We start from the raw sequence: 26,361 nt of genomic DNA, 5'->3' as shown, positions 1-26,361 counted from the left end.
TCAAAAATAAAGTGTCATCTCTTTTTTTTTTTTTTTTTTTGGTACTGGGGATTGAACTTGGGACCTTATGCTTGCGAGGCAGGCGGCAGAGCCACTGAGCTAAATCCCCAACAGTGTCATCTCAATTGGATCAAAAGCCACATTTTAAGTGCTCAAGAGCCCCACGTGGCGAGTGACTACTGAACAGTACAGAAGCTACTAAGAAATGTGAGGCAGAGAAGTCTATAAGAAGCTTACAAAATAAACAAGGAGGTAAAGTAGCAATTAGGGAAATAAAATAACAAGAAAATGTCACAAAGTAATAACTGCAAAGTGAGTGAGAAATACTATAAATACTATGTAGGTAGACAGGGAGGGCCCCTATGGGCAGGCATGCTGTTAAGGGTGTGGACCTTGAGCTGCCACAATTTGAAGAGGAAAAGGAGGGACATTACAGGCAGAAGAAACCCTGTGGGAAAAGGGCAAGAATCTGAACAGGAGAGAGTAAGCCACAACTTTCTGGAGCAGGGAAAGAACATGATGACAAAGTTATTTAAAGATGCTCAATTTTGACTGATGGAGAGAAGTTCTGTGCTCTTGGAATAGAAAAGTTGGATATTATAATGATGTCAATTCTAACCCTAGTAAGTTTTAGGTTTAATGTAATTGTAAACAAAATCCCAAGAAGATTATTTTAAGGAATTTGAGAAAAATGGTTATTTGGAAGAATAAACGATCATAGGCAGTGAAGAAAACTGGGGGGGGGAGGGGGAAGATATCAATCTACCTGATTTAAAAAACATACCAGGGTATAGCTAGGACAGATGTTAAGATGACCAAATCAAAGGAAAGAACACAAAACAGAAGTAGATCATAATCTGCCCTTGTGAATTTAATACATGGTAAGGTAGCAGTTTTTCTCTGGCATCTATGTCCTTAGCTAATTTCTCTATTGAATTTCTACTTTTTGGTTTGTAAGAGTTTGTCATGTTCTCAGGGTATTAATACTTTGTTAGTCATATATATATATATATATAGTTTTTTAACTTTATAATGTTTATAATGTTCTTTAGTATAAAGAATGTTTCAGTGTTTTATTTGATGAAATTATAACAGTTTTTATCATTTCTACTTTTGGGTAAGGGGGATGTCCTCAGGAAACACTTAACTATTTTTCTACCACTTTTATTTTTTACACTTAAATATTAATACAGAATTATATATCTTTTCATTTTAAAAAGTACATATTATATATGTAATAGATATGGTAATACATATTTTATGTATATTCTTGTGCTTCTATCTTATTCCACTGACCTTCCTCTATCAATACTACACATAAAAATTTTTTTTGACAGTTGCGTACAGTGTGCACATCTGTAATCCCAGCACTCAGAGGAGGCTGGGAAGCAGGAGGATCACTGTGAATTCAAGGCCAGCCTGAACTACATCGCTAGACCTTGTCTCAAAACAAAAACAACCAAAAAAATTTAACACTTTAGAATATATTTTAATATTTGACAACACAAAGCCTCTTGTCCCAGGATAAAATTGGGGGCAGGGGAAATCCCAATATTCTAATCACCTCATCAAATCTACTTTGTATCAAGTTCTACTTTGATAGCATACTGTGATCTTATTTAAAAGGACATTTAAATCTGACATTATAATTTACATTTTGAATTCAATCCCAGTACCAAAACCCTTCAGAACAACCATCCCTACAAAAAAAAACCTACCAAAAAATCTAGAGGCTTAAAAAAAATCAGGCAGTTAAAATACTAGTGCCAACTCTTGAGTACCATGTCTTTTACAATCACACTGTCTGACTGGAAATTCAGTTACACTTGTATAACTACCGGACATTTTCACTCAGTGTTGCTCTTTTCTGTGTGCAGCTGGAGACCACCTGCAGACAGGTTCGCTGCATGGGCTGATAGCTGAGCCAGGCCTCCTGTGCTTGCTCTGTGGGCTCTGTGCCCAGTCTGAGCTGCACTCCCAAGTACTTGGGCTCCTAAGATCTCAGCAACTGGAAATCCAGAATTGGTGACCAATGAATAGAAACCCGACATGGGACACACAGGCTCTCCCTAATGGCTTTTTTTCTTACTAAAATTCCCTGTATCACAGTACCCTAAAAGATACTTGGCTTTTTAACTCATTTATTCTTCTTGACTGGACGAAACTCCATAGTTGGGGAAGTCACGGTGGGAACTAGCAAACAAATCCTGGGGCAAGTTTAGCTGTTGAGGACCCACAAAAACAGCAGGGGGTGGCAACATCAAATCAGATAAGGACATGGGTGAACTGAAGTCAGGTTGTGTGTATTCTGATGGCAATACAAGGCAGCTATGCTCACCACTACACCACCAACATACACTCTGAGGGCAGTGGGAGAGTACTGAATGGTTCAGAGTAGAAGAATCACCTTTGCTTTTTGTATTTTAAAGGCCATTTTTGGCTGCTATGCAGGTATGAAAGCCAGTTTGAAAGGCTGAAGCAGAAGCCAAAACAATAGTCCAGGATTGGACAGCAGTAATGGAGGTGGTAGGTGGTGGTCAGGCATGTCATATTCTGAAGACAAACTGACTGGCTTGAGTATTAGAGGCAAGTGGTAAGGGCACTGCTAAAGTTTTTTGGCCTAAGCAACTGGGCTAACGAGAGGTGGTGCCTGAGCACATTACAGAATGTGGGCAGAGTGGGGAAAACAGGAGAGTTCTCTTTGGAACATACTCAGTTTGAGATCATTAAAAACATGGGGAAAGATGGTCATACCATCCTGGATTTGAGTGAAAACACCCTCTCTTCCGAAACCCTTTCCTAGTACATCAGGCGATGTACGAGGGGCTCTGACCACTTTCCACTAAAGCCGCCTATTGTATTCGCTAGGGCAGGGGCTGCATAACTCATCTTTGTACCCTCAAGACCTAGCCCTGAGCCCAGCATCGTAGGAGGCTCACACGCGTTCACAGAGCCCGCTCAGACCACTCTCCTCAGCCAAGGGCCTACACTGGTGGCGATGGCTATGGCACGAGTGCTTCCACCGGCTGTTTAACTAGGAGCTCTAAAAGGTTCCCCAGAACCGATGGGCCAGCCCTTCGAATGGAGAGGAGGAGCTGGCTTCCAGACACACCCTCCGTGACCTCTTCCCCGGGTCTCTTCTCAGCACCACCGCCCGGTGGGCGGGTGGAGTGGCTCCGGGAGTTATTCTGGGATTTCTCCCAGCGGGCGATAGTAGCTTCCGTGGGCCAGGGGTGGGAGTCTGCGGCCCGCTCCTCACCAGCTGAGGTAGACGCTGCTGTGCACCGACCGTGAGTGGCCAGCGCGGGCAGGGAAGGGCAGGCCGGAAGCCACGCGCGTACTCACCGGTGGGGCGGGGAACCTGGTCCCGGGCAGGCTGGGTGTCGGGGTCGCCCGATAGCTCGGGCGGCGACGGTGACGGTGACAGAGACGGAGACGGGAACGCCTGAGCCATGCCTACTTGCTGCAGTGGCCGGGAGGCGCGCTGCGTCGGCGCTCCCGGAAGTGCGGGGCGGCGCTGTTGTTTCCTCAAATCCCGGCGCTCTCCGCGAGCAGCCCTCCACCCGGTGAGTCTGGGGGTTGGGACTAGGGTGCCAGAGACGCGTCGGCTCTGACGTTGCCCCAGCAGGACTGCAATTTGAACAGTTTGAAAAAAGAAAAATACGCCAGGTCAGGCGCCCTTACCATGCCGTCAAGCCCCACTGTGCTCCGTCGGCTGAAGAACCGATCGCTCTTCCCAAGGTTTGTTCTGAAAGTTTTATCAGGAGAGCTTGGCCTAAATAGACGTCTAAATGGACGCAGAATTAACCGACCCTAAATCCAGTTGCAGTAACAGGCCTTTATTTAGCACCCATGGGGTACAGAGCACCATCAAAGACGAAGTTTTCAGTGGATGTAACAAATACACATGTAGACAACGTAAGTACATATAATTTAAAAAACCAAGTGCGATGGCCCACACCGTAATCCCAGAATTTAGGGAGTAAGACAGGAGGATCCCAAGTACAAGTCTTGCCTGGGGCAATTTAGTGAGACCCTGTTTTAGAAAAAGAACAGGAAAGAAAGGAAGGAAAAAAAGGGAAGGGGAGAGAGTGAAGGAAAAAAAAAGTTCTGGAAAAGCAGCATATAATAGTTGGTTTGTTGAGGAACTACTCTAAGGAAAACTTCTGAAGGTGTCGCACTTTGAGGAAGGTCTAAAAGGCGAAAATGCAAATTGGAGACATCAGAAAACAGAAACTGTACTAAAACGGGCAACTTAGTCTTGACTATTTTGAAATGGATTAAAGACTAGGAGTTGCAAGACTAGACATAAGCAGACCCTAGTACCCAAGTTGTCTTCCGGTAGGAGGATGAAAGTGTAGCCCTTCCAGGCCCCACAGGAAGCCCTGAACAAACTAACATTAGGGAGTTTCTCAACAAAACAGCTCAGGTAGGTCATGGTAAAGCAGCCCAAGGCCCCTTGCACCGGCTCTGAAATATGAGTAGATGACCAATAACTAATTCTAAGGAAAATCTGTAACATGAAAAATAAAGACCAAAGCAAACATACAAGAAAAAGGAAACCAGAATAGTGAACATGGTAGAAAGATATTAGATATGAATGCATGTATATAAAATGGTATCTAGGTTTACAAACTTAATTTGTTTTACGATTTTGGGGAAGATGGCCACGGTCTTGTCACCAGATGCAGTTTGTGAATAGAAGCAAAATTTTGTGGAACACTTTTGTTTGAGAATCGAATTGTCTGCAGACAGAGGTGTTCGTGAACCAAGGTATTACTGTATATATGTGTATACATACACAAACACACACACACACACAAATACTATCTTCAGAGAGATAAAATATTGTAACCATGGGCCAAAATAAGCTATTAAAGAAAATATTCAAAGAAACGCACTTAGATATTAAAATGAGACCAGGAAAATAAAATGCAATCGGTGAATTTGAAGGTTAAGTTGAGGAAAGTTTCTAGAAAGAAAAGCAGGAAGTCAGAGCTGGAAATTAAAAGAAAATGAGAGAACCAGTCCTGCAAGTATAACATTTATTTATTTATCTATTGGTACCAGGGATCAAACTCAGGACCTTGTGCTTACAGGCTTGGTGCCACTGAGCTACATCCCTGGCAGGTATAACATTTAGATAACAGGAATTCCAGAGAAGAGATGAGAAATCCTTATAGAAATAATTTAAGAAAATTTTTCTGTACTGAAGGACTTAAATTTTCAGACTGAAAGCTCTTACCAACATCCAGTAAAAGAAATAAAAGGGACAGAACATCGTGCCAGAGATAATCCTATAAACAAATTTTTTTGCAAATAACTCCCAAAGTTGTTTTGTTTTTTGGTGGTGCTAGGGACTGAATCTAAGGCTTCATGCATGCTAAGCAAACATTCTCTCAAATATTTTCACACTTGAAATTACATCTGATTTCATAAAACAATGTGCCATCAACCATTTGAGTGGGGACGAAGAGAAGCTTTTGAGTAAATTTCTATGACACTCTTTGAGATGAATTTTCTTTTACAGTTTCTCCTTCAATACAAGAGGGAACAGAAACCTGAAGGAACTTGAAAAACAGCTGAATTCTATTGTGACCTTCAGTTTTCTTAATATATAATTTACAAATAAGTTATTAAATGTACAGTGGTATTTCATATAAAACATACACTTCCATTCTACTCATAAAAACAAGAGACATTTTATGTCTGAAAAATGTCCTTATTTTGTTCTTGGCATTTCTACACAACACAAATAAAATTAGATAGAAAATAAACCCTTATAAGGGTAAATAAAGGAATTACACCAACCTAAATTCTGATAACAAGGTTCTTTTGAATGGTTCTAATTTTAGCCTAAAACACTAACTTCAAGACAGGTATTAGGAACATATTTATAATATTTTTTTTCTACACTTATTAGCCCCACATTGGCAAAGGATTTCCTTGTTAGGCAAAGTCCCAGCTTTATAACCATAATCCCACGTTAGTTCTGTTCTTGCTTTCACAAACCTAGAAAATAGAAATTAAAAAGAATCATAAATCACTCACTCTAACCATACATAAATCAAACCTGAATATGACAATTTCATATTAACATTTTTAACCATCCTAAAAATATAATTTTCTCTACATGACACCTAACAGGATTAGGAATAATCATCTGAGTTTTATTCCAAATCTACCAAAGTCCTAAGTAAGAAGGAAGCCGTTAATATCGATAATGAAGTATGTTGTACAAATGTAAAGCTTGTATATGGAAGCAGATGGGGGTGCTTGAAGATATAGCATTGTCATTTATCTCCAGAACTGAACTGGGTAAGATATATGGTATCCTCAGCTCTTGAAGAAAGTAAATTCTAAGTAAGAGTAAGAATAGAAATCTTAAGTGTTCAAAATTTTATTGACGAGGAACAGTTTAGGATAACTGAATACTATATTCTAGGATACCAGATATTTGGAACTATAGTACACTTTTTTTTTTTTTTCCTTTTTCCTAGCACTGGGGACTGAACCCACGCCTTTCACATTGAGCTATATCCTCAGCCTTTTTAAAATTTTGAGACGAGGTCTTGCTGAGTTGTGCAGGCTGGGCTCAAATTTGTGATTCTTCTGCCTTAACCAAGCAGAGTTCTGGGATTACAGGTATGTGCCACCATGCCTGGCTACATTTTTATTTTTAAAGTATGATTTCAGAATTCATATAAGCAAAATTAATTTCAAACCTGTGGGTGAAGAATGCCACCAATGGGAAATTCCTGTCATGTGTTTTTACAAAAACATTCTGTACCAAGAGATTTGGACAACAGCTATGCTGTAAAAAAATTTAAACATAGAGGTTAGATACAGATAAAAGTTCGATACTTTGTGCTTACTATTAGAATACTATTCTGTTTCTAACACATCTCATTGCCTTTTGTTTTCTTTTTGTGCTAATATATAAAATACTGTAACTCATGACAGTTAATAACAAGAACCTACTCAGAACCTACTCTGGTGTTTATTTTTTATTTTTGAGGCAGGGTCTTGCTATATAATTCAGGCTGGCCTTGAATTCACTATTTAGCCCAGGCTAGCCTCAAACTCTCAGCCATCCTCCTGCTTCGGCCTCCTGAGTACTGGTATTATGGCCATGCTCCACCACCCTGTTCAGAAAAGCTGTTCTGAGACTTTGATATCTTGCTGGTAGAATTTGAAAATAGCACCCAAAACTGGGGATAATGTCAGTATTTATCATTATTATCAATGCATTTATTTTTTGATTCACCAAGCCTATATTTAGGAATGCATTCTACAGATTCATCGGCATATGTATCTATAATTTATTCATAGAGCATTGGTTTTAACAGTAAAGGTTTGTATATAACCCTAATGTATGCCTACAGAGGACTGCTTAAATAAACCTCAGTATATTTACACAATGGAATTCTGAGCAGCTATAAAACAGAATATACAAAAAAGAATAAGGAGCTCTCTCTTTGTACTGATATATAAAGCTCTCCAGGATATACCTTTAATTAATTAATTTGGGGGGGGCTTTTTTGAGACAGAGTCTCGATATATAGTTCAGGCTGCTCTTGAACTCACTATGTAGCCCAGGTTGGCCTCGAACTTGTGGCAATCCTCCTGCCTCAGCCTCCCAAGAGCTGGGATTACACATGTGCACTCCTATGCCTGGCTTGTACCTTTAATTTAAAAAATAAAATGTAGGACAGTGAATGTAATATGCTATCTTTTACGTAAAAAGGGATAAACACACATATTAACTCTGCAGAAATACTAGAAGAATACACAAGAAAGTAATAAAAATGGGGACAAGGTGGATAGGGACATAGTACTTCTTAAGGTAGGGCTTTTAAATTATTTTTTTAAACAGTTTTCAGGGAAAAGTGTATTTATTTTGTTTTTTTGAGATAAGGTCTCTATATAGTTAAGGCTAGTCTTGAACTCACTTATGTAGCCCAGGGTGGCCTTGAACTCATGGTGATCCACCTGCTTCAGCCTCCTGGGTACTGGGACCAAAGGTGTGTACCACGATGCTAGGCACAAAAAAAATATGAAGAATATATACCATACTAATGTACCCCTGTAACCCCAGCACTCTGGAAGGTTGAGGCAGGCGGATCACAAGTTTGAGCCCAGCCAGCCTGGGCACACTGGTGAGATCCCATCTCAAAATAAAAAAGGGCTAGGGATGTAGCTCAGTACAAAGGCCCTGGGTTTAATCCCCAGTAATGCAAAACAAAACAAAACACACACTCTTACTTCAATTTTTACATCCTAGTACAAAACAGGACCTACAAAACAGGACCTCTGGAGGGGAGACACATAAACAATTGATTGCTTTGCTAAACATAGCCATTATTTATACTGATGATACTCCTTCCTCACATTACCACCATTCCAACATTCCAATACTGTTCAGTTGCTCATTAGCTGCTATCTCAAAATACTCATCTGTCATAGGACTCATTCCGATGGCAAGTCTACCATCATTTAATTTCAATTACTTCCTGACCATACATTTTTTTTCAACTTGGGGAGGTAGGGTTCAAAACCTTTTAATATACTTATATTCTTTTCTTACACTACTGTTTCTTAGAAGTTATTTTTAAGTAAATGTTTACTAGTCAGTTTCAAGCACTTTATATTAAGTTATTTATTCCTTACAACATCTTAAACAGTTACTATTCCTAAATTATAGAGGTAGTAAACCAGGCATTAGCAGTTCAGAAACATTCCAGATACACTATTTGAAGAAAGGAACCCTAATCCAGGTCTTCTGGCTTTAGAATCCGTTAATCTTATTTTCCTCATGACATTTTAAAAAGAAGCACAGGGAAAAAGTTGAGAACTATCAATCTCAGCACCTATACTCACATTAAGGAAGCGGCCCACATTTCCTTCTTTTGTGGCATCCAATAAAAACACATTCCCTTTATTGGACTTCACTGGAGAAGTACCTGAAGTATTCTTGGTTTCACTTGGCAACTCTTCAGACAAGACCTGATGGATTTGATGCGCTGGAGATTTTTCTTCTTGGGGCTTTTGAATTTGAACCTCAAACGGTTTTTTAATATTTTCATTGTCAAATGTGGTTGCTGGGTTACATCTGCCCCCTGGTGGAGTTTCTTCTCTACATTTAGTTATATCTATCACATCTGATTCATGTAGCTGGTTATCTTCAGAATCTCCAACTTGGTTTGAGTCCTCTAATAGACATTGTCAGGAAGGAATGTCAGGAAATATATGTGACTGAACAACAGTGCCGAGATAAATAATGCTAATTAGATACTAGTTGCTTTATTTATCACTAATCTTTACAATTTGTTAAGGTAGGTAGTACTACTTTAATTTTACAAATAAAAAATTTGAGTTTCTGAGAGTTAAACAGATTTGCCTGACTTCTAATACAAGAACAGACGAAACAAACTCAAACATGTTTGGATCATAAAGTGCCCTCTTTTTACTACAGAGCAGTATCTTTTTTTAAAATCTATAGGCTGCTTCCTCATTACTACATTTAATCTCTAAATCTTTTTTTTTTTTTTGGTGGTACTGGGGATTGAATTCGGGACTTTTCACTTGCCGGGCAGGTGAGCCACGGAGCCACATCCCTAGCCCTAATCGCTAATCTTAACAAACTTGACTTTCTTCAACTCTGAAGTTGTATTTAACTACATTCTAAACAGATGCAACAGAGTGGGGATTTAGGAGGCAGTTTAGGCCTCTGATGGCCATGAAAGGCCTAAGACTGTCAATCACTCTACAAATCCCTATAGTGACAACTGTGCTGTGAGGGGTTTGTACCTGTTCATGTTTGGTGTTTTGCTAGAAAATCATTTAATAAGTATACTTTTATAAACAATAATGCTTCAAAAGTAGAGGAAATAAATTATTTTCCTGTCCAATAAAGAAACAATTTTCTAGGAGTATTCAAAAGCATGAATGATTGTCAGATGAATAAGTGAAAGTATCAACATAAAAAGCACTTGTGTCACCTAATACAGGGGCACAAAAAATTATATTGTAGCTAAAAAGGTAATTATATTTTAGCTAAAAAGGTAATCTCACAGAAGCTAGAGTAGAATATAGTTTAGAGCCTGGGAAGGGCACGAGGGGAAGAGGGTGGAAAGAGGATGGTTAACAAGTGCATGGGTGCAGGGGGGAAGGAGGAGTAACTTCTAATATTCTATGTAATGTTGTCTATATATTAGAATAACTTCCAATGTTCTAGTGTTCTATAATGTTCTATATACAGTACAGCAGGTTAACCATGGTTGGCAAAAATTAATTGTATATTTCAAAATAGCTAACAGAGGGGCCGGGGATTTAGGTCAGTGGTGCCATCACCTGCCTCACAAGTGCAAGGTCCCCAATATAAGGAAATGATAAATGGGGCCCAGGGATTTGGCTCAGTGGTGCCGCCGCCCACCTTGCAAGTGCAAGGTCCAAAGTTCAATCCCCAGTACCAAAAAAAAAAAAAGAGATGATAAATGTCTGATTTGATAAATATACCAATTACCCTGATCTGATCATTACACATTGTATGATGTACTAAATGTCACTCTGTACCCCATAAATATATGAAACTACCATGTGTCAATTAACCCCCCCCCCAAAAACATTAAAAACTACTAAAAAATCTTTAAGGTATTTGATTTACTCAGTAATGTTATGGCTGTTATTTCTACAATACTTGTATTTTAATCAAAGGTTACTTGTAGGCCATAAAAGTTATGTAACTACAACACTGGACTGCCGGCTATATATGCATTGTAGCTGTCAATGAAAATGGCAAATAAAATGAACGAAAAACAACTTATTATGGCTCATATAGCTTAAAAGGTGAAATAAATATAATATAGAAGATGCCCTTTCTTAACAGAACTTTTCTGTCAAGGAGCTGCCGTGCCGCCCTCATTCTCTTATGTTTAGTCCTAGGTGGGGAGCTAGAGTTGCAGATAAAAGGATCCTCAAAGGGAAAAGAGGCAGCAACAGTTAGTTCCTCAAAGAGAGACATCCCTCAGCAGTGTCTCTGCTGAGGGAGCCACTGAAATGCAAAAGTACTGCAAACCAGGCTTTTCCCAGTTGTACCATTCAGTATGGCAGGGACTGAAAGACAAACACTCAGGTGACCAATATTGTAACCCTTCACTACAGTCATGATAAGTATCCTCTCAGTGGTGCTGCCTGGACTACCACAAAAGAGATCCATCTTTATGTTTAAGAGTTCAAAATTAAGAGAAAGCTGCTTTGGACAATGCCTCCAAAGCCACAGACAATATCTGAGGACCATGCGGAATCAGAGATGGGCACCATATATCAGGCGAAAAGGTGAGCAAACTTCTACGAAGGGCCAAAAAGCAAACATTTTCAGGCTTTGCTACAATGTAGTCTCTTTTGTAAGTATTTTACTCAGCTGATATAATGTAAACTAGAAACAATATGTAAATGAATGACTCTGGGTGTATCCCAATAAAACTATAGCCACTGAAATTGTTAATTTCATTTAATTTTTGAGTGTCATGAAATATTATTCCCCTGATTGTTTTTCAGCTATTTAAAAATCATTCCTTCATGGGCCATAGTTTAAAGGTGCTAGGCCAGATTTGGCTCACAAACCACTGTTTACCTCCCTGATCTGAACAAATTATAACTTTTGTGACAAATGAAAGTTTGTAATGAAATATAAGAAAAAGAAGTACAGTATGGAGCAAGAGGGTGACAAGCAAGCAGAGGAGCGAGGCAATCACAAAGTGGAACAACACCTACTTTGTTTTCTCCTGGCTTTACAATTCCAGAATCCATTGTTTTCTCCCGAGGTGACAGAATCCAAGGAAATAAATCCCTTAAAAAGTAAGAAAAAGATTTTTACATTCTAGATCAGGAAAAAGTATTTAACAGGCCTCTTTCATCATGTATCAATCATCATAGTCTGTATGTACTAGTTTTGAAAAGCATCAAAACTGAGTTCATAAGGAGTCTGTAGATGAATGGAGCCAACATGTATCACTCTACTTCTAGGCACTTTATTAATCCATAGCTACAAAGACTATTAAGACATCCTTTGGGCACTAAAATCCAATACATGTCTGTATCTCTCAATTTTTCATCCTCAGTACTGAGAAAGTGCTGATACAAGATTATAAGCTTGGGTTTAACTCTAAGTTGTACAAAGATAAAAAAACCACTGGCTAATTTTTATTTCAAAGAAAAGATTAAAGAAGTTGCCTGTCTTTATGCATACTGCAATCATTTTTCAATGGTAATGGTAACTTTAAAAGAAGGTTATATTTTATGCTTAGCACAATGTTCAGCACCCAACTAATAGTTGAATAAATGTTGACCATTATTTTTTTTCTTCAAGTTCTTAGCATTTGAATTGTCAACATTTATTGAACACTGAACACTCAGTTGAGTGCCAAGCATTGTGCTAAGCAAGGTTTCTAATGTTTATCTAATTTAATCCTCATAACTCTGAAATAAATACTACCATCCTCATTTTACAGATAAAAGAAATGTAGGGAGATGTCACCCAGCTAGTAAACAGCAAGGCTGGAGGTTAAACTCAGATCTGTGGGACCTAATGGCCCCATCTTTTCATAAATCATGACACTGACAAAGTTTTTACTGTTACTAGGCAGAGGACAAATACACAATATGTAAAGCAGTTTTTATTTTTTATCAGTAAGGCCTATTATAAACTACCATTATGTTTGTCTGTTCTTTTTCATATTTCTCTGTATCAAGTTTCAGTCTTTGACTAGTCTTCCAAGCTCAGTCTGAAAAATGTATCCATCACAGGCTGCCCCATAAAGTGCTTTCTGGATTATTCCTGTATAAAGTCGCATCTCTTCATTGTCCTACCTCAAGACTTTCTTCTTAACCTAAATTACTCCATGATTTTTCTTATTATATATCACTCTTCATTTTGAACACTTTAACACTTCCCATGAATTCTCAGACCCAGACAGCTCTCAAGTCTCCACGAACAACACTGTCAGGTCATGACCAAAATTCTCTTCATATACCTAAGCTGGAAACATGCCAACTGCCAGGGACAATACTAAGTATATAAAACACGTCTTAACACCTTCAACAGCCTAACCATTCCAAAACAATACAAAAAATCCTATACACTGTTTAGTAACATAAACATTTTGAACTAAGTAAAGGCTCTCAGAGGAGCCTCCATCTGCATTTTGTAATTTTTACCATCTTTTTTCCATTCTCTTGAAAAGCAGCTGTCTTGGATTTAGGACTTCTAATAACTGAATAATATTGAATTCTTGAAATATTATTACAGCTTATTTCCCTGAAAAGAAAAAAAGAGTTATTTGGTATAGTGCTAAAAATTCCCTTTATTGAACCTTGAAATTATAGGCAAGATTACTGTTAAATATCATTAGAAATTAATTTATGTAGGGCCGGAGCCTTAGCTCAGTGGCACCACGCCTGCGCCTGCCTCACAAGTGCAAGGTCCTGAGTTTGATTCCCCATACCAAAAAAAAAAAAAAGAAATGAATTTATGTAAAAACAATTATGCCTACACCTCACTACTGAAGAAACTGTAATCACAGTTCAAAGCCAGTCATTTTTGAGGTATGTTAAAAAAAGTAAAAAGAACCTATAAAAACTTTGGAAATAGAATGATGATATAAAATAAAAAGAAAGCAAAACATGGCATCCATGAAAAGTAAGTACCCTGGATTTCTCAAAGTGTAGTTTATAACATTGGAAGCAAGATGATACACAGGAGTGGGAAGTCGGGAGTTAGAGAGGAAGGAGAAAGAACCACTCTTGATCCATAATTTAGATTCAACTTTACTAGGGTTCCTAAGCTTTTACTTACATCACAGGCTCTTCTGGATTATGACTGAGGTTAGGTGGACAGTTCTCAGTTTTAGCACTTCTAGGATGTGTTTCCATTTCTAATGGGCCAACTTCCGCCTCACAATCTGAATGTGCAACTTCTATTTTCCTCTTTTTTGAAAACATATTTTTCATAATATTCTCTTTTCCATTTTCATCAGTAGCATTAGGTTTCTCAGAGTTAGCTCTGTTCAGTAATCTTCCTAAAAGAAAAAAGTAATCTGAACAAGACAGAAGATAATGTAATTGCTAACAGCAAATGAACATCTCTATATCTGCTCCATGACTAAAGGACCCTATGCTGTAACTTATTTCTAGAATGAAGATAAACACATCAACTTATCCCAGAAAACAGTTGCAAGATACTTAAAACAAACACCAATGGGGGATTGATCCTTCTATCCATTAAAAACAATTGAGTATTTGAAAGAAGCATGTGTCCATTTTGGTATACCATAAAAAAGGATATTTAGCTACTGTTATGGTTTGGGTCTAAATGTCCCCCCAATGTGGTCATAGGCTTGATCTAAAGTGTATGAAGCTGGAACTGATTCATGATGCAGTGCTAGGTTCAAGGGCACTACGATCAAGGGTGTGAGTACTACCTGCCTTAAGTAGTCTGAATAAAAGGGGCAGAGAAGCGCTGTTAAAGCTCTCTCATCACCTTTGCTACCTGTGTGCACCATGTTCTTTCTCCTCTCCAATGCCTGTTTGCCATCTCTTCCTTGGAGCCAGGTGATTATGGACCGAAACCTCTACAAGCTATGAGCCAAATAAACCCCTTCCTTTGGGTGTTAGGTATTTTGTCTCAGCCATGAGAGAAAAGTAACACAGAAATTGGTACCAGAGAAGTGAGGTCATTGCTGTGACACTACTTGGCTATATGGCTTAAAAGCCTTTGGAATTGGCTTATGGGAAGGGAAAGAGTTAGGAAAGATTCGAAGATGTTGGCTACAGAAGCAGCGCTGGGACACCTTAGGCTGTTTTGTATGGAAGATTCTGGTCAGAGCTCAGAAGACCAGAAGGCCGGAAAAGTCCAGGCTCAGGAGATTTCTGCTAGGAAGGACTGCATTGGCTGTTGGACTCCAGATGATGTGTTATGGCTTGGCAGAAAGTTTGTCTGGATTTTGTTTATGTCCACAGAATTTGCCTGAGACTGAGAATAGAGGCAGTGGACTAATTAATCTTGCAGAAGAAATCTCAAGGCAGTCGAATATAGAGGCAGTGGCATGGCTACTGTTGGGGGCTTTTAGTCAGATCTATGTTGAGAATCAAGAGAAAAGAGCCCAGCAGAATGATTTAAAATATTTTGAGTTTGGCCAGAAAGGAAGCTCCAGAAAAGCTGTAGACTGCAAAAATAGAGCAAGGGAGATCTTTATTGCTGAGAAGGAAGAAGAAAATAGAAAAGATGGCTTGAGTGCATCACAGGAAACAACAGGACTCTATCCTTTGCACCCTCAAGAGTTGTAAAGGTGAAAGAACTTGCTTTGAGAAGAAAGCTCCAGAGCACCAGGTTCCAAAATAGCAGTAGCCCCATAATGTTCCAGAATGGCAGCGTCCTAGCGAATTTGTTCCTTGGGATTGGGTTCAGAGTGCTCAGTGATCCAGGCACTTGAACCCTACAGCCAGGAGATAAGGAAGCCTGGTTACTACTTCAGCTGGCAGCAAACCTTGGCATCATCCACATAGTGCTGGTTTTAGGTGCATGCAGAATGGAAGAGTTGTATTCCCAATGATGAATGTCATTGTATTATAAACCTAAAATGTACCAATAAACTTAATGAATAGAAAAAAAAAAAAAAAGAATGGAAGAGTTGTAGGGTCAGGAAGGCTTCCACCCAGATTTAAGAAGGCCTGGGAAGCCATGCCCCTGAGAGAGCAGTGTGTGAAGCTGTGAGTGTGAAGCCAAAGGTGCAGTTGAGACCCCAGAAGTTTGGAGAAGCCAGGAGCGTGGATCTTTGGAGGAAAACTGCAAAGAGGGAGCAGAGTGAGCCCCAGAGAGAAGCCATGGGAGTTACAACCACCAGAAGTGCCATAGGGTTGGAGCCACCCAAGCCCTTTGGAGTTCATAACTTGCCACAGACTGCCTCGGATGTTACACGTGGAACTATAGGACTTAATGTTTGGCCTACTGGATTTTGGACTTACCTTGGTCCCATTCCTTTGTATCCTCCTGTTTGTACCTTTTGGAATGGTCATGTCTATCTTATGCCATTGAATGTTGTAAGTGCTCAACTTTCAATTGTACAGAGGCTTGCAACTAAGAGTTTGCTTTAAATCTAAGAGGAAACTTTGGACTTGGACTTTTCAGCAATGCTGAAACTGTTAGGACTTTGGCAGCTCTTAGAGATGGACTAAATGCTTTTTTGCATAAAGGGATATATGCATGAGTCTTTGGAGGGCCAGGGGTGGAATATTATGGTTTGTGTTTAGATGTCCCGCCAAAGCCTCATGCAGATGAGGTAGAACTTTATTTTTCAGAGGTGGTTGACTCTGGAATGTGTGATGCTGAGGTTAAGAGCATGTGATTACTAAACCACTACATGTGAGTGATTAGTTTGGCACCACCCTAATCCCTGTAGTCTGGAAGAGATAAAAGAGGCAGAAAGATGCTATTAGGCTCTCTTGTTGCCTCTGCTATCTTGTGTATGCCATGTTGTTTCTCCTCTTCAAGGACTGTGTGTCATCCCTATGTTGGAGCCAGACTATGGACTGAAACTTCTACGAACTGTAAGAAATTTAAACCTCCTCCCCTCCAACTTTGGGTATTGGGTATTTTGTCTCAGCAACAAGAAAAAGGTAACTAACACAGCTATAGTAATATAAAATAAAAATAAGAATCAAAGTATTCTAGATAGAGGTGTATAATAGACTTAAAATTGCAGTTTTTGTGTCTAGTTAGAAAGGCTCTATCATTTGAAAGTAACACTTGTTTAGAAAATGATCTATTTTTTTCAGTAGTGATAAGTACCTATTGTTCTCATATCAAGTCCTGCATGACATTAAAATCTTAGCCTGAAGTTTATGTATTTTCCCCTAAGAAACTCAAAATTATAGTTACCAACTCAGAATTACCAGCTGGATATACTCATCCATCCTCAGTAGATCAGAGAGATATCTTACATACATTTTCTAGGAATGCAAACACAATCAATGATGCTTCCTAGACACCATTGGCATTTTATAGGCAGCTTCAAGAGTTATTTTGAGAAATATGAGATATGAATGTCTAGGTACGTTTTATAGTATATGTACACATAGGTCGTGTGCAGCAGAGATCCGAGTCTGACTACTCTGAATTCTGGTTACTCTGTGAGCTGCTTCTTGCTCTCTCTGGTCTGAACCTAGAATTTCAGATGAGCAAGTTGGTCCAGTCCCTGCTCATCAGCTGCCAAGACTCCATCCAGCACACTTCCTTTAGACTGGCTTTAAAGCCATATTTCCCAGCCTTTCTCACATGACTAAGAAATGTGGATTTTTTTACATCACAGAAATGAGGATTTTTTTGTCTGACATGCTGAAGTGAATGGATGATATAACTGGAGAACAACATATATGGCTTTGGAAGCATGGCCCAAAAGAATCAGTAAATGCACAGTTGTAGCACACTGCTTAGGAATGATAGTGGATAACATCTGGAGTCCTTGAAACAAAGTGAGTTAGTTAAAGGTACCTAAAAGGCCTGAACCATCATATGCAGATGTTTGTTAAAAAATTAACTTGTTAGCTGGGCACCATGATGCACAACTCTAATCCCAGCCCTCTGGCAGGCTGAGGCATGAAGTTCACAAGTTGTCCAGTCTAACAACTGAGGGAGATCCTGCCTCAAAATAAAGACTGGGGATATAGCTCAGTGCAAAGGCCCTACATTCATTTCCTCATACTGCCAAAAAAAAAATTATTCTAATGATAGCTCAAAACATTGAACAAGAATCTTTGATAATCTCTACTTTAGCAAGTCAGTCACTGACTTATTTTAAAAAAGTTTTTCTTCTTTGGCTCTAAAATTTCTATAGCCGTGGAGATAAAAATGTGCCTTGTACATTAACAAGCCCTCAGGTAACAACTCAGCTTTGTTCTTTGAGCCTTTTTTTTCTGTCACCTCTGGTTCCTCCTAGGCATTTCATCTGTTCATTAATCAAGTACCAGTGATTTGCCTCCTCTGACACTTCCCCAAGATCCTACTGCTCTTTACTCTTCTGTAAGATTTCAGCCTCAGCTAGGAAAATGTATATTCAGAAATATATATCTATTGGAGAATTAATTAGAAAATAAACCTTTGTTTTACCTGAATAAATGCAAACAAATGTCCCTTTGTCAATATCATCTAGGCAGCGTACACCCCATCCCTTCTTCTCAGTTTTGAACACCTGTAGTCTCACTTGAGGACCATGTTGGACAACTCGGTTTTGACACATTCGTGGGTCACACTTGCACAACAGGCTACATTCATAAATCCTGTCAAGAGAATAATGCATAGAGAAAATCAGACTCCCCAACAAAGCAAAAACCAGCCTATATTGTTACTTCACTGGCGCAGATAATTACTGACAGAAGTGGACTAAGTATGAAAGCTCTTAGTGCTAGTGTTAAGACTGCTTGGGTTTCCAGCATAGCTTCCACATTTACTACCTGTGGGTTTTTTTTTTATCTATTTAATTAAATTTAATTAATTAATTCTTTCTTGTTTTGAGATAGGGTCTCCTATCTAATTCAGGCTGGCCTTGAACTCACTGTGTAGCCCAGGCTGGCCTTGAACTCCTGGCAGTCCTCCTGCCTCAGCCTTGGAGTGCAGGCCAGTACCACCACACCTGGTTTATCTGTTTTTTTAAAATAGAGACAATATAGTAGTAACTACTTCACAGGGCCATTCTGTGAAAGCAATTGCGCCAATATTTACAAGATACCTGACATAATGCCTGGTACATAGTAAATATTAGTTCTTTTAAATGTTTAGGAATGAAATGTCTCAGAGGAAAAATTCTCTATTTCTGTTTCTAAAGGTGCTATTTGGTAATAGAAAGTTTGAAAGGGTGAAAATTACTAAGTCTCACGTGAGCACTGAGAAGTACATTTCTTAATGGAGAAATGGCTATGTGAAGTAGGTCAATCCTACAGGGAAGAGTAAGAGCCAGATTCAAAGCAGATGAATGTTTAAATATTCTCTGCATTGCACATATATGTTCCAAGATAAAATACTGGGAAATTTTTGTATTATTATTCCTTAATATTCTAGATTTTTGTTATTAAATTTAAACACCATCTATCAGACTGTAAACCACAATAATTAAGTACCTCCACCTTTCCAGATACAAATACCCCACAATTAATCTTACCCAGTAGGTATTTGTCTCTGCAGTCTTTTATACTTATATCCAGTAGTTATTTCATCACTTGACAAGGAAAAAGTTTTGGCATTCCTTGCTGTTAGCTGAAGACATGCACATTTTGTTCTAAAAGGTAGGCAACAGAGAAGTCAGAATTTTTAAAAAGCCAGGTTAATTGATAAATATGTAAATGATGTAATAGCATCCATATGGTTTATAGACCATATGGAAATGTTTTCCCTAACAGAATGGACCTCTTTGCAAGACAACATCTACCAAAACTTTATAAATATTTATACACTGCCCTGTGCATTTATCTGCTCATGAAATATTCAACTATATTGGTTTTCTTTATTCAAAATGAATATTCTCATTTATTTTGTCATCATTTTTGTTTTGCATTTTTTTGAGGCAGGATCTTGCTATGCATTTCAGGCTGGCTTCAAACTCGTGATCCTCCTGCCTCTCTTCCTCCTGAGTACTGGGGTTATAGCCATGTACCACAACACATAATTATTTTCATTTCTTATTCAGCAGAAGCTTGTGAATATTCTGCTAGTTCTGCTCTTCTACAATGGATACACAAAAGCATAGCTTTGCAGATGTCCTTAGTTCTCTCTCAATCCAGTAACAAAATAGATTGGAAGGATTGATGCTGGGTATCTAGCTAGTACAGTTTTTCAATTTGTTGCCAGACACTTGTAACCATGAAATTGAATCTACATATTTTTCACGTTATTCAGATGATTATTTAACTTGACTGGGACTCATCCCCCATAGAAAGTAAGAAACCTGGATATCCCAGCTAATGATATGTTACTATTGGTAAGCTGGTTAAAATCTCTGGATTTTCATCTTTTTGGCTGAATAAGTGACTTTACACTGTGTTCCTCTATGAGTCACTTCTGTGTTTCCTATAATATACATAATACACATTGGAGTGATGGCTGCTGTTTGTAATAAAAGAAAAAAACCAAATTCATTAATTTGTACTGTTTACAGATGTAAAAATCTATAGTTGCTCCCACAATGAATGCAACCATGTACTACAAACATGGACTAATAAAAATTTTTAAAAATCTGTAATTGCTTTTTACATATCATTATAGTTGAAAGGACAGAAAACTAACAAATATTTTTTCATCACTCAGAATTAGTTATATTTTGTCTAGTCCATCTTTCTGCTACATATATACCATGTCTATAAATTTTTTTTAAAAAGCACTACAGATAAAAATGAAGATGTGGCATCTTTCATACTCATATACACATATATAGTCCAACAACTTACTTGTTTCAAAAAACTTACTATCAGCACTATACCACAACTTGTTTTTTGTTCAATGTAAAGTTTTTCTTCACCCACTGGTTTCTTGAGACAAGGTCTTGCTATGTAATCCACAGTGGTCTTAACCTCCTCATCCTCCTGCCACAACCTCCCAAGCACTGGGATTACAAATGTGTGCCACCACTCCTAGCTCAATATAATGTTTCTGAGACTCATGCAAGTTATATATAAATTGGGTTCATTCTTTTGACTTTTCTACGGCCTTTAGCTATTGCCTACTTGGTTCACAGCTAAGCTGCGCACAGGTTTTCAATGTAACAGTGCTGCAGTCAGCATCATCATCATCATCATTAAGCTCATGCGTAATCAACTTGAAGGGACTGGCTTTCAAATATGTTTGACTATGACCCACAGTAAGATAAACATTTTCTTCATGATTTTTTTCTTTTGCCTAGTACAGGTAGCTGATTTTGTATTAAATATAGTATATATATAATGTAACTTCATATTTGCATACCCTGTAAGTACATATATATATATATTATATAACATACCCTTAAAATGTTTCTTAAAATCTTAACATATTAGAATGTGGTTTCATTTTTTAAGGGAATGTTAATATTAATTGCAAACATCATTAACATTCTAAAAAATTAGCCAGGAAATGATTTTTAGGTATTTTTGGGGGTTTTTTTTGGTACCAGGGATTGAACTTGGGTCCTTGGGCTTGCACAGCAGGCGGCCAAACCACTGAGCTAAATCCCAGGCCCCTAGGAAACGATTTTTAAATAAAAATAAAATCTAATATATAACAATGTTTAAGAACAAAGGTTTGCTGGGTGCAGTGGCACAAGCCTATAGTCCCAGCAGTTTGGAAGGCTGAAAAAGGAGGATCACAGTTGGAGTCCTGCCTAGGCAACTTAGCAAGATCCTGTCTCCAAAATTTTTTTTTTAATTAAAAGGGGGGGGGCTGTTGGTGTAGCTCAGTGTGAAAGCTCTGAGTTCAATCCTAAGTACTGCAAAAAAAAATATTGGTGGGGCCGGGGATTTAGCTCAGTGGTTTCACCGCCTGCTACACAAGCACAAGGACCCGAGTTTGATCCCCAGTACCAAAAAAAAAATTGGCTTAACCCAGGTGTGGTGTGGTACAAGCCTGTAGTCTCAGCTGCTTGAGAGGCTGACAAATGCTTGAGCCTACCAGCTCAATGACAGGCTGGGGCAACATAGTGAGACCCTGTCTCAAAGAAATTAAAATGTTCAAACTATTTGGCCTACGATGTATCTGAATTCATTTCTCTGAGCCTCACTTGTAACACCTGCCGCAGGGTTTTTGGAATGAAATAAGAAAGTATGCAAAGTAGCCATCACAGTGTCCAGCAGTGTTAAATGACATTCACTGTTATGATTATGGGACTAAATTAAATATTCATTCTTAGAATATTTTTCAAATTACTACATTTGGCAGTTTTCTTTCTTACTGCAAGTGAGACAGCACCTTTTCTTCATTTTAAATTCTTGGTGAACCAATTTTTTGGAGACATATTAATACACAGTAGGACTTCTTGACAAGTGTCTCTGCATTCAGAATATTTTTTGAAATGTCATGTTTTTCTACTCACATGTCTATGCAGCCCTCAGAACAGTCACAGGAATCAGTAAACATGTTGGAAAAGTTGTTCAGATAATACACTGGTGGCCACATAGTCTTTCTGTACTTAAACTGTGGAAGCTTTCTATTGTCAATTTCATTACAGAAAGAAATGGGTACTAATTCTGCACCATTGCTAATATCCACATCAGAAACAATTTCTTCTTGCTTTTGGTAATTCCGAGTCAACTGAACGTAAGTATTAAAAGAAAAGTTATCTGTAAATAAAAAGTTACATTCGGTCTCAAGCAGGTAACGAAAGACTTCCTCTATGTTCCGCAGACTTCTTCCACAAGGAGCTTTATAACTCACATGAAGTGCTGAAGAATGAGAGTTTGTCTTTGCATGTCGTCTTTGGAAGTGACATGTGATTGGTAGTTGCAGAGGGTTTTCTGCCTTGATGGTTGATGGCATTTTCATCAGACAGGCACCAGAACAGTCATGACTTTGGTAAGATAAATTCATAGGTGATTTTCTCTCTCTATAGTCTACAACTTTATTTTCCAGAGGGAAAACTGCATTATTTTCTATAGATCTGTTAAAACAGATTATTTATTAGTATCTCAAATCTAATTCAATTCCATATTTTTGGGGCCAGGGATTTAGCTCAGTGGTTCCACTGCCTGCCCTGCAAGTGCAAGGACCCGAGTTCGATCCCCAGTACCAAAAAAATTTCGTATTTTAAAAAACACTGCACACTAAGGTGATAAAATTAAATATTATTACTTTCATGGACAACAGCAAAATAAACCAGATTCTGAAATAAACATTTTAATATGCTGTACCACCATCTAAACATTATATGTAGTTAATTTCAGAATACTCAAAGAAGGTATAATGATAGGTCTAACTTTCAATGAGATATTTGAGAGCCCCTAAAATATTTAAGTTTGCATTCAGTAAAGAGCTGAGGGAGACACTTTTTCAGGCATGCTTGGTTCAGTTTTTTTGCTTGCAAAAACCAGTGAAGACTTGCTGGAAAATTATTAATTTGTCAAGAATTCTTTTACCTGATTTGTTTGCATCTAACAATTGTACCGACTGATTGCTTTTCCATAGTATGTAATTCACTAGCAATCACACCAACATATCTAAAAATGATTGTGAACTGACTGATAAAAATGGATGACTACTGATTTTAAGAAAAAAGAATCTGTGAGAGTCTATGTTTGGTTCTCAGCCTTTAAACTTCCACAGAGAACTTGAGTTTTGTTTTACTTTCTCTCTTTAAGTGTCCATTATGTTATAGGTATTTTAGCATTTAAAAACACTATCTTTGTAAAGCAGTACTGTCCAGTACAGTAGAACTGTCTCCCTTGATGGCAAAGGTCTAGGCCTGCACTATCCAATAGCCAAAAGTCATATATAGCTACAAAGCACTTTAAATGTGGCTACTATGACCAAAGAATGGAACTTAAAGTTTTATTTAATTTTAATTAGTTTAAATTTAAATAACCACCTGTGGCTACTGGCTGTATCTTGGATGCATATAGAACATATATGGAACTTTTCATTCTTTTTTTTCAGCTGCACAATAATCCTCTAAATAATTTCCAAAGTTTATTTAACTCATTCACTACTGTTTCCAATTATAAATTATTATATGACAAATAACTTTGTATACAGCAGTTTCATATATGTAAACATATTTCTACAAAATAAACTCCAAAAATAAAACATGGGATGAATGCATTAGTAGTTTTATTAATATTTTTGAACTATTCTCAATGGTTCAGCTCCTTCAGCAATATATGAGATGCCTACTCTCACAGAGCTTCATCAATCAACGTCTTGATGGTTTTTTATTTCAGACAGTCTAATAAGTGAAAGGATGTATTATATTTATAAATCTCTCTTTTTTTTTGGTACCAAGGATCGAACACTGCCTTGTGCTTGCAAGGCAGGCGCTGTGCCACTGAGCTAAATCCCCAGTCCTATATTTGTAAATCTCAAGGTTGGAAATGTTTGTTTCAATTTGTCTCTGTGTTACTACTTTGTTGAACATTGAACATCCATATATATAAACATCTATATCCAGCCTTGACTAAATTCCTGATCTTACCATAGGATACCTACCTTTAAGAGGAATTACTTGGTCTTCAGGAATACACATTTTAAAAAACCAACTTTTTATTAATAAAACTTCCAAAAATATACCAAGACTGTATTTTTCTCAAAAACACAGATTATACTGCACCCCTCACGTGGCTCTCAGTAAATAAAAATACTGGCAAATAAGGACTGTTCAATCCTTTGCATTAAAAGATAACCAAACTGGCATGATTTTTAGCAAGCTCAAGGTCATGTCCCTAAGATGCCCCACACTCTTTCTTAAACTGCTTGCTTGAAATCTCAAGCCAATACTGAGTTGTTCAAGCCAACATTGACAAGGGGTAGATACATTATTGATCTCTTTTCCCTTTCTAGAACATTTACTAAAAAGGGTATACAATAGTATTTTTCCCCTCCCTCTCAGATTTCTATGTATCTCCTACAACTCAGTCTTTCTCAAAGATGTGAAAGCCAAGCCTTTGAAATTAAATGAACAAGGAGAGGGTCTCTATAGCCCCATGTCGGTGGAAGGATGGCATTCTAACTTCCCTGATAATGATGTCAATTGCCAGCTAGTAGACACAGCTGGTAGGGTTTATACTGACCAACCCTTTGTATCTTTCAGCTGGGCTCCATATGCCAGGGATTTAGTTCAGTGGTTTGCCGCCTGCAGGCGCAAGAACCCGAGTTCGATCCCCGGTACCAAAAAAAACAACACACACACACACACAAAAAAAACATATTGCTTCCTCTTTCTACCCTTTCATAATTCCTTTCCATAATTCCAGAGGAAAGTCTACTTACCCCTGCACAGATGAGATTAGAGCTCAGCTTTTCTCTACTGTCAGTAGTTCTTAAATAAAATTTTCCTTCACTACCTTACCTAAACTTGGCATTATTTGCCAATAATGTTAAACACTTGTTACCAAGTTTCAATAATAATCGACATTTTTACCTATTTTTGTTCATCTCTTCTCTCTCTTGCCCCACCCTGAAACATACACACACTTTTTGGGGGGGCAGTATTTTAAAACAAATTCCAAACATCACATCTTTTTACCTGAAATGATTATATATTTCTAGCAGGAATATATATATATATATATATATAAAATCTCAATGATCCACCTTCATATTTTCTAAAATCCAGTCAAGTCCCACATGCTATATTTGGCTCCAATGTCTTTATCTCTTTAATATTATTAGCCTTGTACCCCTCCTCCATTTTCATCTTACGAAATTTATTTGCTGAAAATTTGGCTGATTCTTTCTGTGGTGATGACATTTAATTCATTTCTGTATCCCCAGTATTCCTGTAAAATTGGTAGTTCTAGAAGATTAAACTGCATTAAAATTAGATTTAAGATAAAAACTGGGGGGGGGGAGCATAAGAATAGCACATAGGTAGTGTGTGAATGTCCTGATGCATCACAGCATGGAGCATACAATGTCTGATTGTCTCATTTTCACTGTTTCAGATTGATTAAGTAGGTTTGGATATCTTCAGCCAAGTCTATCCATTTTAAAGTTCCTTATGCATGTTTTCCTTATTGGTTTCAGCATTCTCTCATCATCACTGCCTAAGCCAGTGCTACTCAGCTATGGTGGTGCTATTCCTCAATGGTACCAATCCATGATAAGTGAAAAATTTAAAGTGCAGAAATTTTTGCAGCAATTTAACAACGCTGCAACACTGTATTGCATTTTATGAGTATTGCTCCTCTATAAAATGAATATTTACAACAAGAGAAAATGCCTGTTTTTATCAGTTTGGGAGCACAGTCCTAAGGCCACCATTGGAGGTGGGTGGATGGAGTATAAGGAAATAGAAGTTTCAAAAATAAAATTTTCTGATTCATTTTTTATTGAATTTTCTAGCCTGCAAATTTTTTTATAAAGGAATTTTCCTCATTTAACTCTTGGAGAATCCTGACATAACAGTTAATATAGGAAGTGCTATAAATGTCTTATATGTACTCTATCAGTATTCATAATAATGTGCTACATACTAAAAACAGTCAGACGTGTGTGTGTGTGTGTGTGTGTGTGTGTGTGTGTAACTGAACCCAGGGAGCACTAAACTACTATATATCCCAACCCTTTTTTTTTTTGAGACAGGGTCTCCCTGTGTTGCCTAGGCTGGGTTTGGACATGCGATCCTCTGCCTCAGC

At 38.0% G+C, this 26,361-nt stretch overlaps 2 protein-coding genes and 1 long non-coding RNA gene across 18 annotated transcripts in view; 1 reads left to right on the top strand and 2 right to left on the bottom strand.

The window, feature by feature from the left end:
* Phf11 (PHD finger protein 11) overlaps positions 1 to 3,601 on the bottom strand; it is a 42,951-nt gene extending 39,350 nt beyond the window's left edge. For both annotated transcript variants that reach the window (XM_004844157.4, XM_087197460.1), the window contains exon 1: positions 3,346 to 3,601. In XM_004844157.4, the coding sequence (XP_004844214.1) occupies positions 3,346 to 3,454 (109 nt within the window). In that variant the 5' untranslated portion in view covers positions 3,455 to 3,601. The remainder of the gene's footprint in view (positions 1 to 3,345) is intronic.
* A 222-nt stretch (positions 3,602 to 3,823) lies between these two features.
* Setdb2 (SET domain bifurcated histone lysine methyltransferase 2) overlaps positions 3,824 to 26,361 on the bottom strand; it is a 46,468-nt gene continuing 23,930 nt past the window's right edge. For 3 of the 15 annotated variants that reach the window (XM_087197427.1, XM_087197431.1, XM_087197429.1), the window contains 9 exons: positions 22,110 to 22,673; positions 19,212 to 19,328; positions 18,164 to 18,333; positions 13,856 to 14,096; positions 13,219 to 13,318; positions 11,776 to 11,851; positions 8,881 to 9,212; positions 6,726 to 6,814; positions 3,824 to 6,012 (listed from right to left, as the gene is read on the bottom strand). In XM_087197427.1, the coding sequence (XP_087053553.1) occupies positions 5,895 to 6,012; positions 6,726 to 6,814; positions 8,881 to 9,212; positions 11,776 to 11,851; positions 13,219 to 13,318; positions 13,856 to 14,096; positions 18,164 to 18,333; positions 19,212 to 19,328; positions 22,110 to 22,673 (1,807 nt within the window). In that variant the 3' untranslated portion in view covers positions 3,824 to 5,894. Of the gene's footprint in view, positions 6,013 to 6,725; positions 6,815 to 6,846; positions 8,040 to 8,880; positions 9,213 to 11,775; positions 11,852 to 13,218; positions 13,319 to 13,855; positions 14,097 to 18,163; positions 18,334 to 19,211; positions 19,329 to 22,109; positions 22,674 to 26,361 lie in introns of those variants that run through there. The other 12 variants (XR_015445905.1, XR_015445906.1, XM_087197428.1 and 9 more) reach the window with 8 other exon arrangements.
* On the top strand, positions 6,012 to 24,519 carry LOC147822279 (uncharacterized). Its single transcript, XR_015445907.1, has 2 exons — positions 6,012 to 6,645; positions 16,550 to 24,519. It is a non-coding gene; the product is annotated as an uncharacterized LOC147822279 (long non-coding RNA).

Source organism: Heterocephalus glaber, unplaced genomic scaffold (genome assembly GCF_053883595.1).
Source record: "Heterocephalus glaber isolate CG9 unplaced genomic scaffold, H.glaber_assembly_v1.0 deba00001666, whole genome shotgun sequence".
NCBI lineage: Eukaryota > Metazoa > Chordata > Mammalia > Rodentia > Bathyergidae > Heterocephalus > Heterocephalus glaber.
Note: the sequence above shows the minus strand (reverse complement) of the source record. Positions and strands in the feature narration are given on the sequence as shown.